Source organism: Leptosomus discolor, chromosome 14 (assembly GCF_034619465.1).
Source record: "Leptosomus discolor isolate bLepDis1 chromosome 14, bLepDis1.hap2, whole genome shotgun sequence".
In the NCBI taxonomy this organism is placed as follows: domain Eukaryota; kingdom Metazoa; phylum Chordata; class Aves; order Leptosomiformes; family Leptosomidae; genus Leptosomus; species Leptosomus discolor.
Window position 1 is genome coordinate 12601495 of NC_141404.1, and position 16409 is coordinate 12617903.

The 16409-nt window shown below is 38.0% G+C and overlaps 1 protein-coding gene across 2 annotated transcripts in view; it reads left to right on the forward strand.

Annotated features, from left to right (window-relative positions):
• The window catches only part of USP7 (ubiquitin specific peptidase 7), a 74460-nt gene extending 58748 nt beyond the window's left edge, over window positions 1-15712 (forward strand). For both annotated transcript variants that reach the window (XM_086473293.1, XM_086473292.1), the window contains 11 exons: window positions 220-320; window positions 1736-1889; window positions 3198-3265; window positions 4430-4538; window positions 4633-4710; window positions 5149-5249; window positions 5816-5915; window positions 6721-6840; window positions 8286-8357; window positions 9245-9335; window positions 12167-15712. In XM_086473293.1, the coding sequence (XP_086329419.1) occupies window positions 220-320; window positions 1736-1889; window positions 3198-3265; window positions 4430-4538; window positions 4633-4710; window positions 5149-5249; window positions 5816-5915; window positions 6721-6840; window positions 8286-8357; window positions 9245-9335; window positions 12167-12273 (1101 nt within the window). In that variant the 3' untranslated portion in view covers window positions 12274-15712. The remainder of the gene's footprint in view (window positions 1-219; window positions 321-1735; window positions 1890-3197; window positions 3266-4429; window positions 4539-4632; window positions 4711-5148; window positions 5250-5815; window positions 5916-6720; window positions 6841-8285; window positions 8358-9244; window positions 9336-12166) is intronic.
• Window positions 15713-16409: the final 697 nt, after the last annotated feature.

Genomic DNA, 16409 nt, shown 5'->3' on the forward strand with positions numbered 1-16409 from the left:
ACTTGAGTGAGATTCCAGAGGTAAAAATGAGCAGCCAGCTTTATCAATAACAATTAGATGTACTTGGACCTTAGCTAAGATTACATTTAATTTGCATATATATCTATCCATTGTTTTCAGTTGAAGGAAGATAGTTACCTTATCTGATGATTTCTTCACTATTGTGATCTTTATTTTTCTCTTTTGTTTATTGTGATCAACAATTTTTGTTTATTGCAGGAAGTTAAACCCAATTTAACAGAAAGGATTCAAGACTATGATGTATCTCTTGATAAAGCTCTTGATGAACTCATGGATGGCGACATCATAGTGTTTCAGAAGTATGTATTTTGAGGGGCAAGCTTATCATTGCAATTAAATCACCTTGGTTCACTTTGAAAGCAGAACTTCCTTTTAACTTAGCATTTTTTACAAGAGCAAAGTATAATTTTCCAACAGTAGACTTGTTCTCAGCAGTTCTCATTTGTTTATTCAAAGGAGAAATGAAAAAATACTGGTAGTATTTTAATTATCATGTGTCACGTTTAAGGAAAAGCAGGTTTCATCCTGGTTTAGGAAACTGATAACCTAAAATAGGTCTTAATGTTTCCAAAGGGTGTGGTTCAGTAATGCGTCCGAGTTCTGCAGCTTTTTACTTGGAGCCACTGTCACTTAGACACTGAAGAGCCTGCAGTATTTCTGTTCGCAGGCTCAGTACCCTTCTCACTGTACAAGGCTCTTGGCTTGGAGCTCCTTTCAGCCTAGAACTCGACTAAACTGCTTTCCCTTTTTTTTTTCCCCTTTACTCATGCGTACAGTAAGTTCCTTATTGCTCTACGGTGATGATCTCATTTTGCTCCCAATTTGCCTGAGCATATGCGGCTCATAGGTGTACTGGTGCTTCAACTGGAGTTTTCTCCAAGGCCAAAGGAGAACTCCTGCATCTTGTGTCCATTAAAGGGATCTTTCATAAGCTTGTCAGGGCTATAAATCAGCATTTCTATGCTCTCACTCCTGATGGTCACACCCAACTGTGTTGCTCTGTTTCTCTCCATGGGCTGACAGTGGGTGGAAGCCAGCTAGTCTATCTTCAGCACTCTTACCCCAGATTATGTGAGATGAATGTATTTCTCATGTCATGCCTTGGAACTCGCATTCCCTGTTGACCCAGTTGGTGTTATGCACCTTTGGCTGGCTGCTGACTCCTGGGTAAGTGCACAGCTTGTACCCTGGTGCTATTTCTCCGCTGAGAAGATAGGGGTACCAGTCAGTAGTGACCCAAACCAGTGTCTGGGCCTGTTGGTTTGCTGTTGTGGTTCAAGGAGTGCTGTTGTACGTCTGGCCTCTGCGCAAAGCAGTTAACACAGGAGTATGTGGAAGGCTGTGGCAGCGGCAGCACAGACACGCAGCAGTGTGCCGGGGTGGGAGGGAGGGAGGGAGGGAGGGCTGGCTGCTGCTGGAGCGCTGCTGTGAAACGGCTGGGCTCAGGGTGTTGCCAGATTGCCAAACGAGCGAGCGCCGTGGGCAGCCTCTTTGCCCTTGCACCGCACAGAAATACTCAGGGGTTTGGGTCACTACTGACTGCATTAGTTCTACTGTGTACAAGTGGTGGCTCTTTAAAAAGGTTTCTAAACTTTATTTCTGTATCTCTCAGCTGTTGCTGACTTACTGTAGAACATTTTTTTTGAAAGCCCTAACTGCTTGTGAGGGTAACAGCATGATATGTAATGGTGTTATCATTTGTTTGCTCTTGTAGGGATGATCCAGAAAATGATAACAGTGAGCTGCCAACAGCTAAAGAATACTTCCGAGACCTCTATCATCGTGTGGATGTCATTTTCTGTGATAAAACCATCCCCAATGACCCAGGCTTTGTTGTTACTTTATCCAATAGGATGAATTACTTTCAGGCATGTGTCCCATTTGTTTCTCTGCTTTTATTTAGTTGTTCTGAAAGTGATTTTTGCACTAGTTCAAAAGTGCATTATACATACTTCTAGAAAAGAATAGATACGTTCTTGTACACTTTTTGCATTGTGGTATTGAAAAATGCAAGGAAGCCACTAATGCTTGTGAGAAGAAAATACTTAACACCCACCCCGCTTTATTAATGATGCGTTATTTGACAATAAGATTCTTTCTTGATATGCCATTCTGCTCTGTCAGGGAAGTGATACTCTAATGAAATTACATGTTTGCTTTCTAAGTGACATGTAAAACTTGCTCAACTTATGTAGCTGTTAATAGGAAAATACCTTGGGAATTGAGTGATACCTATTTTCTGCTTGTAGTGTCACCCAGAATACCAATTTTTTAGACTAAACTGTATCGCTTTCTTCACATGATGCTGTTCAATGCTCAGTGGCACTAACAGATCAAACCTGTTGTGTTCATAAAGGGTTACCGAGGCGTTTAGAAGAGGAAAACTGGACAAAAAAAAAAAAAAAAGTAAATTTGGTCTGCCCTGTTAAGAGCCTGAGTAGATTTGGCTCCCTACAGTCCCTCTGCAGTTGCTTTTGTCAGTGTCAAGAAGATCACTTAAAACCAGGCAGTTTATTTTCTGTCACCAAAGGCAGGAACTTGGAGCACCTGCATACGCAGGGGAAGTCAGGGATGACTTTTGCCATCCTGTTCTCATTGTCTGCTTTTCGGCAACTCGCTTTCTCTTATTTCGTTTTCACTTGCAGTCTAAGTTCTTTGATAGTTTGGTTTGGTTTTTTTGATACGGGAAAAGTAGTCAGAGAATCCCCATGCTTTTGATGAGGCAGTGACATGAAATATACTGGTGTGAACAATGTGGTGATATTACCCAGCAAGCTAACTTCCTTGGAGTGAATTAAAGAATAGTGGGAATTTTCAAAGAGCAAGTCTTACTTATTTCCACAATAATACTATAATTAAAAAAACAAAACGAAACAAGAAAAACAAACAAAAACCAAAAGAGGAGTAGAACTATTGTTGTGGATTTTGTGGGTGACAGTGATTTATTGTAATAAAACAGACAGTTTCTCATTTTTTGTTTCTAGTATAACTTAGTCCGTGTTAACTATTCAGAAGCTAAAGAGGCTAGTTTATTTTGCCTTGGGGATGTAGACATAGTGGGTCTCAGAATTTCAGTAGCATAACGTTCTTGATGTGTAATGAATGACTGTATGATTGTAGAACAATGTCATAACTGTCTGAAATAATTAAGAACTTACAAAAAAATTTATTTGCAGGTTGCAAAGACAGTTGCGCAGAGACTTAATACAGATCCAATGCTATTACAGTTTTTCAAGTCCCAAGGGTAAGAAGAACTTCCTTAGTGTTCTGTGTCTAAACTATTCCTTAAAATACTTGCCCAAATATAGATGGGTAGCAGTTCCTTTGTAGCTTTTTCCAGGTGGTTAACTAATTCTTTACCAGTGAAATGTTAGCGTTCTGGCATGCACAGCAAGTTGCATAGACAGTTTCAAGTATTGCAGTGGATGGCTCTGGAGCTTCAAAGAATTGCACGCTTTGGAAGAGTTCTATCTAGTATGTGTTGTTGAAAACAGATGCATTTTTAAAGGATCATTTTTTAAATTTCTAAAATCATTAATTACCTCAAAGCCTTACTGTATGGGACAAATTACGAAGCTAATGCAAGTGCTGTTACGGTGAATGCAGATTTGCAGATTTCTAGAATGGAGGTGAGCAGAAACAAGTGCAAGTGCCCCTAACAGCAGGATTTTTTTCAGGTTTTACAGGTTTAAATGCAGAAGTTCCTTCACTGATTTTTTTTTTTTTTCCTTCTCCCTTAAAGCCTGTGAACGCAGTTTTATGAAGATGATAATGATCTAAAACATTCACAGCTGCTAAAAGGGACATCTCTAGTTAAAGTGGTGTTGTCAGGCACAGTTGGGTAAAACTGGGTTTGAACTTGTATAAAACCATAGCAGAAACCAGCATATTAGTGGTTATATGTATGTGCTGCAGGAATAATGCACACACAAAAATTACATCATCTTTTTGTGTTCATGTGAATGTAGAGTGCTCTTTGTTAACCTGTAGGTATCTCCCTTCATCATCAAAGAGACTGTCATAATTTGAGTAGCTCTTTGTAGTTTACAGTGCTGTGTTCACTCTGGAATTTGCTGTGTCTTACGGCGTCACAAATTAACCTTTCACAATCTCAAGCATGTGCTGCTATACTAGTAGTTTCAGAGGAATGTAGGTCTGCCACCCTGCAGCCTTAAAGATGAGCTTGTAAACATCCCAGGGAGTTACCATGCCCAGTGAATGGTATTTCTGTTCCCATATGCTCACCTGGTTTTGGAAGTCGCTAAAGCACCGAATGTAACACTGCTTAGGCTGTGCTAGCAGTTAGGTGAAACTAGAAGCCAGGAATAAAAATGTACTTGGTACTTTGGTTTACTGAGCAGTGATGGACTGTAAAGAGATATTTATGTTGTTCTTTTTCCTTCTGTAGTTACAGGGATGGCCCTGGTAATCCTCTTAGACATAATTATGAAGGTACTTTAAGAGATCTTCTGCAGTTCTTCAAGCCTAGGCAACCTAAGAAACTTTACTATCAACAGGTAAGAGTCTTCTGTTTTTATTGGTGCAAGTTAGAAAAAAATAATTCTGCCCTATACAAAGTATGCCTAAAGTGTTTTTCTTTTCTTCCTTAAGCTCAAAATGAAAATAACTGATTTTGAAAACAGAAGAAGTTTTAAGTGCATATGGCTAAATAGCCAGTTTAGGGAAGAGGTGAGTGAGACTGTCACTTCTGTGTTAAAGCTGGAATGGCTGTGATTATGGTTCACACTCTGTTGTCCCTGAATAACAAAACTAGAACAAAATTGTGCCTTACGTAAAAAACAAACAAACAAACAAACAAAAAAAACCCACAAACAAAAAAAACAACAAAAAACAAAAAAAACCACCACCACAAAACAACAACAACAAAAAACCAAACAAAAAACAAAACCCAAACAAGCAAACAAACAAAAAAAACCCTCAAACCACAAAAAAAAAATATTAAAAAATTATGTCATTTCTTAACAAATTTTGACGATAACATGGGTAATTGTTATATTTTAAAGATGAATTTGTGGTGAAGAGAAGAATCCTGTGTATTCTGTGCTTTAATATGGTTGTTCACATGTTCAGATTTTGATAACGATTGTTCTGTTACAAATTCCCTAGGAAATAACAGTATATCCAGATAAGCATGGGTGTGTGCGGGACCTGTTAGAAGAATGTAAAAAAGTTGTAGAACTCTCTGAAAAAGGTTCAGGGAAATTAAGGTAAAGCTGGAAGATTTTTATTTCTTCTGTGTGCCATCGAGTGGATTTTATGCAGAAAAGTATTTGTAGGATTTAAAATACTGTGGAAACCATTATTATCAAATGAAGTCTGGTAATAATAAGAACTCTTAACTATGAATATAAATTTTATGTAATTACTTATTTTGTATTTCATGAGATGCATAAGTTGCATCAATTGCATTTGTTAACTCACAGTTTAATAATTGTTTCTAGTGCAAGCATTCCATGCTGTTCACTTCTCAAGAGTTAAAAGTGAGGTCATTTGTAATTAAATATAATTAAATTAAAAACCTTTGTCTTGTAATTGCACGTACTGGCTGCTTTTGTCATGACCCAGAAGTAATTTAACCTCTTCTAACTTTTCAGCTTAATTTTTACTAAAGACCAAATTTGAAGTTTTACAAATACAGTGGTAGCATCTGTTTATGTCCTGACTACACTAATCCTTCTCAAGGTTTGAGAAAAAAAATGTCGCATTGATTTTTTTTTTTAAAAAATCATTATTTCTTTAATTTTATAAAATGCTTTCCCTGTTTATTTTTAAGGCTGCTAGAAATTGTAAGTTACAAAATAATTGGTGTCCATCAGGAAGATGAGCTGTTAGAGTGTTTGTCACCTGCAACAAGTCGAACATTTCGAATAGAGGTAAATGTTACTTTCTTAAAAGAAACTTTAAAAGTTGACTTTGAGAGAAAAAACTCTCTGAAGTGGTAATTCTCTTTTTCTGGATTCTGATTTTCAAATGCTGTGATACTTGCAGGAAGCTAGGTTACATGATAATATATATGTTTTTTTGAAGACAATCCTTCTAAAATTTTTCTTTTGTTTCACGTGCTTCCCTATAATGATTTCATTCTTTAGTTTATGTATGTTTATTATAGACTGGCAAGGGCTTGTCCATAGGACATTTGCTGCCTTAGCAATAATTCGAAGGTTTGTTTGAGGACTTACAATTATAAATGTTTATGCCTAGAACCCACTTTTGTACTCTAAACTTAAGGATTCTAGAAGACTTTATTTCCTTTTCTGTTAAGTTTGAGCTTTTTGAGCCAAATTTTAATGTGATTTTTCTAAACATTTCATCATTTAAATCTGTTAACTTGCTTCAAAGGTCAGAAATTTAAAAAAAAAGTTTCCAGTAAGCTGTACTGGGGAGATGACAAGAGGTGTGTGATATTGCTACTACAGCTGATAGAAGATTTCATGTCCAAAAGGCCATTTGGGGCATCCAGGAGAGTATTCTGAGTCAGGGAAGCTGAACTACTGTCCTGGCAGGGATGAGTGACTCTCGTGAAAAGACTCTGTCAAACAGTATGGTTCTTCTAGTTGTTTTTAAATAGACTTGGTTTAGATCAGTAACAGTACGTCAATTATGCTTTTAGTTACTTAATAAGTTACTTTTTGTGGAAGTTTTAGCTGACTGCAGCCATAATTTTATGTCTGGATCTAGGAAATTCCTCTGGACCAGGTAGATATAGATAAAGAAAACGAGATGCTAATCACAGTGGCACATTTCCACAAAGAGGTTTTTGGGACATTTGGAATTCCGTTCTTGCTGAGGATACACCAGGTACAGTGTGCCTCCCTTTTGCTCCCCATGGGATTATATTGATGATGTTTTCTTAAAGCACTGCCGAAGACATTGATTAGTATAAAAAGTGTGTAGGAAAATATTGCTCCTGTATAAAAGGTTCTGCCCCATACATGCACTTTTACGGTTAAAGCGTCGACTGCCTCAGTTCTATTCTGCGTGTACAGATTGTTCAGCGTTTCAGTGAGCCTGTGCAATATCTAGAAGGTAGGCATTCGGCATCAGCCGAGAACTTGAAATGCTAACACATACACCACCCCACACACACACACACCCCCGACAAACCTAGAATCCTATTTCTAATACCACTTCAGGAGTTTTGATGCAAACTTGATGCCAAAAGCAGCTAGACCATGGTTGCTTGGCTTCCTACTGAGAGGTGAATATGGAAAATGAGTTGCTTTCTTCAGTATTGTCTAAGATGACTTTGCATTTTATAACTTCTGTAATTTGATGTGCTTTATCTTCTAGGAAATTAATACAAGAGTGAAAGCTAATTTGAAAGCTTAATTTAAACTCTTTAAGTTTTTTATGTGGTGCTGCTCCAGATGAATGTCTCACTGATTCTTTTAATATCAAAGTGTATTTCTGAGGGCAGTTAAGCAATTTGCTTCTAAACTTTTTCTGGCTTGTGTATGTTTGTGTGAAAATTGCCTACTTTTCTAGAAGTTTTGGAATGAGAAATATGTCACATCTCTGCATCCCATAGAATTTTACTGTGTTTCTGTATCTTTGATCAATGTAGAGTAAAACCTGTGTGTAAATTTCTGGTGGAAACCATTTGCACTGCATTTTCCTGTCTATGACAGTTGAGATATATGTATATAGATAGATAGATAGATAGATAGATAGATAGATAGATAGATAGATAGATAGATAGATAGATAGATCTATCTATCTATCTATCTATCTATCTATCTATCTACCTATCTATCTATCTACCTATCTGATCTTTAAGTTGATGATATCCCTTGCCCTTTGGGGCAGTTTACATATACACCATGCAGAAACATACTACAAAAAATGAGTAATTGAAGGGGAGCATCACAGGTGTAGAGGTTTTAAAAAGTAATATGCTTAGAAAAGATATGTAAAATTTTTTTTTTCCCCCAATTCCTATTTTACTGCTAATTTTCTAGCTTTGTTTCTTATCTTAACTGGACTTGCACATATCACTATCAGTGCTTGATCGATTTCTGGGACAGTTTGCATAATGATGAATCAATAAGACTTAAAGTTGCTGAATTTATAGCAAGTTTTATGTTGTTACTGTGTATTGTAGCGGATAATGTTGACGTGTCATTTTATAAATAACTGAAAGATCAAGGCAATGTATTTCAATGAAGCTTGAAGCAGGAAATATTAACAGCATCCCTTTTATTCCTAGATTTTTTTGACATTAAAAATGTTGTTGTAATTATTAGGGTGAACACTTCAGAGAGGTTATGAAGCGGATTCAGACAATGCTGGACATACAAGAAAAAGAATTTGAAAAGGTAATGGCAAGTTTTTATTGCTGACTGTAGACCCTAAGTGAGTTTGTTTTAAGAAGTTGGAACACCACAGATTTGGGATAGGTGTTGATTTTGATCAATAGAACAGTTACTTGACTTAAATAATGCTTTTTCTGAGAATAATTAGGTAGGATGTGTAGGAGTAGTGTTTCTGTCCTGCATCGAAAGAGATACTCAGCAAAACATGAAAGTAACCTAGAAAAGGGTAGATGGTACAGGACCTCTAGAGGCCACCCACTTCAGGTTCCTGCTCAGTAGAACTAGCTTAAAGCTAGCTGGGTTGCTCAGGTTTTACCTAGTTGAATACTCCCAGAGATGGGAATTGTGCCACGTTGTGGACACTGTATTTTAAAGCATTACCACTATCATTGTGCATTTTTTTTCCTTCCTACGTGTAATTGGAGTTTTTCCTTTTGCAGCTTGTCCTTTTATCCTTTTGCTGTGCAGCTCTTTGAGGAGTCTGCTTCTGTGTAACGCGCTTCAGTTGGCGGAAGACTAAGTGCCCCTATTCGCCTTTTCTTCTCTGGGCTAAACAAACCCATTTCTCTTAGCTGCTTGTATGCCCTGGGCTCCAGCCCCTTAACTGTCTTACTGGACCATTGCTGGTCTTGCTCCAGTTTGTGGCTATCTCTTTTTTTCCCTAGAGGGCCTGAACCTGCACATAGTACTATCGATGCAGGCTCATGATTTCCTGAGCATTCCTTTTATCCCATTATCCAGGTTGTTGGTGGAGGTTTTAAACAGGATTGGCCTTTATCAAACGCCTGAAGTGTACACTTACAACAAGCTGCGAGTTAGGCTATGAAATTAGACTTGAAGGCTTTACTTTAATACAGTATCTTAGCAGGCTTTTTTTTCCCTTTTCATAGTTTAAATTTGCAATTGTAATGATGGGCCGACACCAATATCTCAATGAAGATGAGTATGAAGTGAACTTGAAAGATTTTGAGCCCCAACCTGGTGAGTTGTTAAGATACCCTGACTATTCTTTTGACCTGCTGCAGTTGCTCTGCCAGTTGTTACAATGAGATTATCCTTAACTCAGGATGCAGAAAGAGTTTGTTCTTTGTACCCGAGATACGTTGTACGTAGTAACTAAGCAAGTATTCATATACACTTGTGTGCACACTTAACAGTGTTAAGTGTGTGTGTTAGTCGAAGAATATGTATTTTATAGGCACATACATAATTAAATAATCTGCTTCCTTGCGAGTTAAAAGTTTGCATTTGAGTAACCAAATGGGTCAAATATCAGTATGATGTACTTTACAGAAGAGAGTTACAACATCGGTTGCGCCTTATCTGTATTGTCCATCTGCTCTCTTGTAAGTTTAATTCTCACATTTTTATTGCAGTATGTACTTGTGTTATTCCTAAAAAATATAAAGGTGCGTTCTCTTAAGTTTCTTATTTTAAGTGTGTTGCAAAGAGGTATTTGAATTCTCATATTCATTGAAGACACTTCTTGTTCGTTCTTGATATCTTCAGTGAATCTGAAGAATCTAACAAGAATCTTACGTATGTGAATAAGACGCTGTTTAGATTTTCTTTTCCTAAAGGATGATTCACCAAGCCACAAGTGCAGCTCTGTTCTGAATTTGTCTGTGGATGGATTACCATCTTGTTTACTTGACTGATATTTAAAGCTCTGTTCTCTGAGGAATTTACACATAGGAGAAATGAGGTTAATCCTTCAGGTGTTCCACCACAGTCATCTTTTGAGACTTCCAGTTGGGAATAGCACCTTTGAATCTGCAGTCAGGGTTCTGTTGAAAGCTTTGAATTCATTGGGGGTTTTTTTCCCCCTAGTTTAGTTGAGTGTTCGTTTTTGTGAGCTGCTCTGTCTGGTAGAAGCAAGATTGAGGACAACATGCTCTGCGCAGTTTTATTTTTCTGACAATTGTAAGCTCTGTTTTTTGTTGGCAGGTTGTGCAAGGGCCAAACTCTGATTTTTTTTCAAGCTGTGTTCTGGATTTCTGCAACAGTTGTAAAGAAATCCTGTTACTGTCCATTTATTTCAAAACCCACAGAGAGTTATACCTATACTGTTACTGAGTACTTTGCAGGAACCTATCAGAAAGTCCTCTTGTGCTGTGTTACACAGCCAGGTTTATGGCTTATGGCTGTGAATAGGAGGGGACTTGCCAAAACTTTGAATGCCTGCGTCTGCACAAGTCATCTGTGAGCACAGAAGTGTGTCACTGGAGGGACCTGCGCTAGTTATGAGGGGTCTCTGGATGATGAACTTGGAGGTGCACATTTCTCCATGGACAGATAAACTCTCTTGTGTGCTCAGAGCAGGCAGACTCCTGGTTTTATTCTGGGGACAGGAAGGGGAAGGCAATAGTCTGAAATGAACTGTTGGACTTTCTGAGCAAAGCAGAGCCAGTATTGCCAAAACAACATGACAGACTAACCAGGTAACTAGGTCAAAAGTACAGAACATGGCAGAAAGTGGAAAAAGGAGATCTTGAACTGTCTGTAGGAGTTGGAGGAATGTGAGATTAAAGGCTTTAATTTGAGAGTTCATGGGATGTTGCCCCTTTGCTATAATACACTTTGATAGAATTCGTTACCCCCCAAATTCTCCCACAGGGTGATAATACGATGCTCTAATGCCTTCTCATCTAAGTAGTATCTCAAGGTGTGGGGCTCAAGCGTTTCTAGAAATACCAAATTTTTACACATGGTGGACTGAACCAAAGGTTTGGTGTTCTCTGATTTGATTGACGTAGCTGATGTCAATGATGTCCCTCTGCTTTTACAGAGATGCACTCTAGCAGCGATTGTGCTTGTGCTAACAATGTAGGGCTTCATCTCTTTCTTTAAAAGACATTCAAGTGATCTCAGCAAGATTGGCAGTTCTTTCTTATATTTGACATTGACCATTATGCCAAACAAAAAGACAAATAATTCTGATTGAAGAAAATATATCCAAAAATGCAGACGCAGGCAACCAAGAAGGTCAAGTGTTTTATGCGTTAGTGGTTGCAGTGGATGGCTTTGAATGTAGGACTGTGCTTTTCTTGCTGGGGGGTTATTTAGTTTCTGCCTTTATCATTTCACTTCAAAGAACATTTCATGCTCTGCATTGAGGACATCTTAAAGAGAATTTCTTCCATTTGCAAGAAATATGTGGACTCTGTTTTTTCTTGAAAACTAGCAGTAGATAAAACCATACTGGCTTGAACAAGTGAAAAAATCTGTATGTTTTCTTTATAATTGAAATATGACTAAATGTTTTTCCTTGGGAAATAAAGAGGTCAGTTACATGATTTCTTAATTAACAGATTATTTAGATTTTACATGAACTTAAAAATATTCCCACTAAAACCAGGTGATAAGAATAACTTAATACAGCAGAAATAACTTACAATATTGCAAATACCATAGGCTGACATATTTAGATGATGAATGCTGTCCTGTTTCAAACAGGCTCAGCCCTTTGATGAAAGCTGGTACTTTGATGTGCCTATGGCCATAAAGTACAACAATGATTTTCTTGCTTCAGCACACACTTCACTGCTGTAAACTCCTATAAGTGACTGAAGAGGAGAAAAACCAGCTACCTGATCTAGAAACAGCTGTAAAATGTGTTACTGGAAGGAAAGCAGCAGTCAGGAAAGCTGCCCTGTCGGTTATGGACTGTAGGATTCTTCTGTAGTCCTCTTCCGTAGGCAGTGGTTCCTAGCAAACTGTGAACAGGGCACACAGGAGTAGTTTGTTTAAAGGAAACGTTCCAATTTAGCCTTGAAACTTCATTGGTTTTTTTTCTCTCTCTTCTTTTCTAGGCAACATGTCTCATCCAAGGCCATGGCTAGGGCTTGACCATTTCAATAAAGCCCCAAAGAGAAGTCGCTACACTTACCTTGAAAAAGCTATTAAAATCCATAACTGACCTACTTAACCAGATTGTCAAGGCAAGGGACAAAAATAAGTGTGTGTGTGCACCTTTTTAACAACTGTAGAACTTTGGTACACGTGCACTATATCTGAAGTCTTCAGCAAGAGGATTTGCTGCTGATGTTAATTTTATTTTGTTGAGGCTGTTCAGTTTGGCTTCTCTGTATCTATTGACTGCCCTTTTTGAGCAAAATGAAGGTGTTTTTATAAAGCTTGGATGCCAATGAGAGTTATTTTATGGTAAACGTAATGCAAGGCAATTGTCAGCATAATGAGGGAAGAGTTTAGTAGAACAGTTGACATTGGCAAAATATTTGTCTGTAGTACGTTTATAGATGGCATAAGCTGGCTGGCTGCCCTTCCCGGTGTGGTGTTCACCATCACTGCAGCTAGTAAGTCTTATGTTTAGACTCACATCAGTTTTATTTCCTTCAGTTATACTTTAAATGACATTTTTGTGCATTTGTAAATGCAAAAAACTCACATCATCAATAAATAGCAATCTCTACTTCATTGTGTACATTGTTGGCACTTATTCGGGATTTTTGTCTCCTCCAGCTGCATAGAATCTTTTTTAATAAACTAGTTTTCGTTTAATTTAGTCACTACTTTGCATCTGTGGATGCCCTGAGGCCTAAAAAGAGATATTTGGGTCTTTTTATTAAATTTTCAACCATTGATAAATACCGTTGCGATTTATTATGCCATCTTCTGGCAAATAGAATGACACTCAAAAGTTGGCAGAAGCAAGTGAAAAGATTATAAATATCATTAATTTAGTTAACATGGGAAGAGATGGGGAAAACACAAGAAATAGCCTTTTAGCACAGAGGGCATGCTCACTAGTGTTTAGTAAGCTGTTGACTTTGTATAAAAAAGGAGAAAAAAAAAAAGAAAAAGAAGAAAAAAAGAAAAAATGAAATTGTATATTTAATGAATGAACATGTACAATTTAACACTTGGAGGTTAATTTTGTTGGGTGAGTCTGCAAGTGAATTTCACTGATGTTGATATTCATTGTGTGTAGTTTTATTTCAGTCCCCAGACTGCTTCCTTTTATTTTGGAGCTAATGCCAGCCGCGTGTCTAGTTTTGAGTGCAGTAAAGATAGAATCAGCAATTCACACTTAATTTTACATTCTTTTCCAGTATTTTATTTTGTTTCTGTAGCCGCAGTGTACAACAACTCTTCCTGTATATTGCCTTTTTTTGCTGGAAAATGTTGTATGTTGAATAAAATTTTCTATAAAATTTTTTTCGATGAGTGATGACATGGACATTGAAGAAGAATTCTCCTCGCCTTGGAAATCGTTTTTTGGGAAATGTTTTCATTTGTAAGGTTTTGCTAAAGGTGTGGTTTTTTTCTTAAGTGTTGACAATTGTGTAACCCTCATATTGGTTGTTTTGGGGAAAATTTGTGGGGTTTTCTGTTTAATTGCTTTGGGGTTTGGAGGTTGTTTTTGGTTTGGGTTTTTTTTGGGTTTGTTTGTTTTGTTGTGTGGTTTTGTTTGTTTTTTTTTTTACCTCCTAACTAGTCACATTTGAGCTTAACAAATGAAAGGTTTTCCAGGAAGGAGCCATGTACAAATAAGACAAATGGAAAAAATTATTTTACTAGTTTGTTTGTAAAGCTTGTAGTAGAGTCTTTGTGGTAGACTTGACTCTGCCTGCCTGTACAAAATTTTGTGGTCCAGATTCTCGAGTCCAATATTATAAATGGTGTAAAAGTGAAATCTGGAGTCTCTAAAGGTAAGCTCTCTTAATAGAGTAATAGATTCCCACCGTAACGTGTTCCCTGTATTCATAACCAAAACAGAAAGTGCTTAGAGCTTCCCTTCCTCAGGCCCATCAATAAACGTGTAGTAGGGGTTGTGTACATGTGATGGCCTTTATACTTTTTTATGAGATGGATTCTGGTGATTACTGAAAAACACCAGAAAGTATTTTTAAATTAAACTTTAAGCTCTGTTGTTGCATTCTTTTAGCTTTAAAAAATTAACTAATTGCTCAAGTTTCGGTACATTTGGATTTCTGTTTGATTTATATCTTGCAGTGCTTTTAGCTGTCTCTTATTTCCAAGCAAGGCAAACTAGTTGTTTACTTTTTTTTCCTTTCCATTTGTGTGCATAGGTTGTAGGTAGAGGGGAGTGCTTAAATGGCATGCCTTAAGCAGATAAAGTTCTCCTTTGATTTGTATTTGCATCAATCTGGTGAGAATTACACCACCTTCAAATGGTGACTTGGATTGTCTCTACAGGCTTTCCCTAAACGTCAGGATTTGTATTCAAAATATTTCTGTAACATCAGAGACTCTGGTCAGCAGTAGTAAGCCCTAATTATATTTTGTGAATTTAATGTTATGGTAGTCTGATGCAAAATTGAACTTGTATCTGAATGTCACTATGTTTTCACGTTAATTTATGGGATGTTGGCAGCCTTTAGGGAGTATCTAAAGAAATCACAATACTTCTATTTCAGAAGAAAATATCGCTAACGAAGTAAATTCTGGGTGCCTTTTGATTTTTTAGATGACAAGTTTCTATTTTCTTTTGTGCTATTCCCACACTAGTTTTGAACAAAAGACAATACATGAAGGCATCCCTTATGCAGTTTTTAAGACTGAGATTTTTTATGAAAATTTGGGGGGGGGGGAGCACAAGTAACTTGTTGCTCAAATGTGGAAACACGCCTATGAAGAGAAGAGGAGAACAGGAGGTTTTCTCAGGTGCAGTATGGTCGTTTAGTTCATTCTAACAAATTTACAAGAATACAGTCTTCAGAATTACTGTACTTTCCATTTCTTAGTCAGATTTTGGAATTCTCTGGATAATAGACAGTGAGCGCGTTAAATTAAGTTAATGATAATATAAGTGTTAAGCAATAAGGATGTCATTTCATGGTACACAGCATCAGAGCAACATGATGTTAATGGCCCGTCTGAATCCTCCCTACGAAACTAGCAAGCGTTGTTCCTGTAGATTCATGTAGTGCCTTTTATCCTAAAGGAGCCCAAAGCGTTCTGTGAGCTCTAGGCAAATCACACCAGTGACATAGCTGCCAACTCAAGTGACAGCCACCAGAAGCACCCGTGACACGAGCAGGCTTGCTCAGCTGCGCCAGGACACCTCTGTGCTGCCACAGGACGCGTCGGAGGGATCGGGCCAGTGTCGGATGTACCGCAGGACGTGCAGAGCACGCAGTGCCTCCCGCTCCTGGATCTACCTCAGCTGCTGCCCCTCCGGCTGGCACGCCAGCGTCCCACCCCAGCACCCCCCGGAGCTTGGACCAGCCTGTCCTGCGGCACCGTGCTGGCTGCAGGCGGCAGTGCCCACATCTGAGCTATGCCGTGGTTTTGCTATTTAATATCCTTTGTGAGAAATCGTTTTCTGTAGGAACTGTATATATTGTAAATAAACTAGACTAGGAGAAACACTGGATTGGCGTCTTGTCCGTTCATTTTAGAAAAGATCGGGAGCGAAAGCTAATGAGTTGCTCAAAAGTCAGGGTGATTTTGGTTAGATCCAAGAGAGACAATTTGCGCAATTCAGCCACATTGTGTGTCAAGAAGGACATTCATAGTGCGGGGAGAGCTGGCCAGAAGGTGAATACTGACTTCTGGGGTGATTTCCAGGTTTTGAACTCTTGTTTTTTCTCAGAGGAACTAAACGAGCATTTGAGTATTGAGGTGGAGAGTGTTCGTGTTTGGTGTGTGAGCAGTGTGGTGTCATTTATTATTGGCTTTTAAACCAGCCTGGTCTTTAGGGTTAGAAGAAGGGAAAAATGTTCATGTGTGATATGCCCAAATCTGGCTTCTAATCGGTGCTCAACTTAGTTTCTATCCCGGGTGGAGTTGAAGTTAGCAGTGTCCCAAACAGAGCAGGAAATTAAATTTGCTAACCACCAGGCTGTAGCTGGAAGCCCTTATTTTTTATGAAATACTTGTGTAAACTATTGTGCCTCCAAATATTGGTATAAAAATGTTCTGACTACTTCTGTTAAATGTTTCCTGCACATCTTAAATTGTATATGTAATTTCTTTGTTTTGTATATATCCCTGTATTTTTGGTTTTTGCATCTTTCCTCCTAAATGTTAGCGGCTGGATGCATTATTTACCACTACTTAACAGCAAAG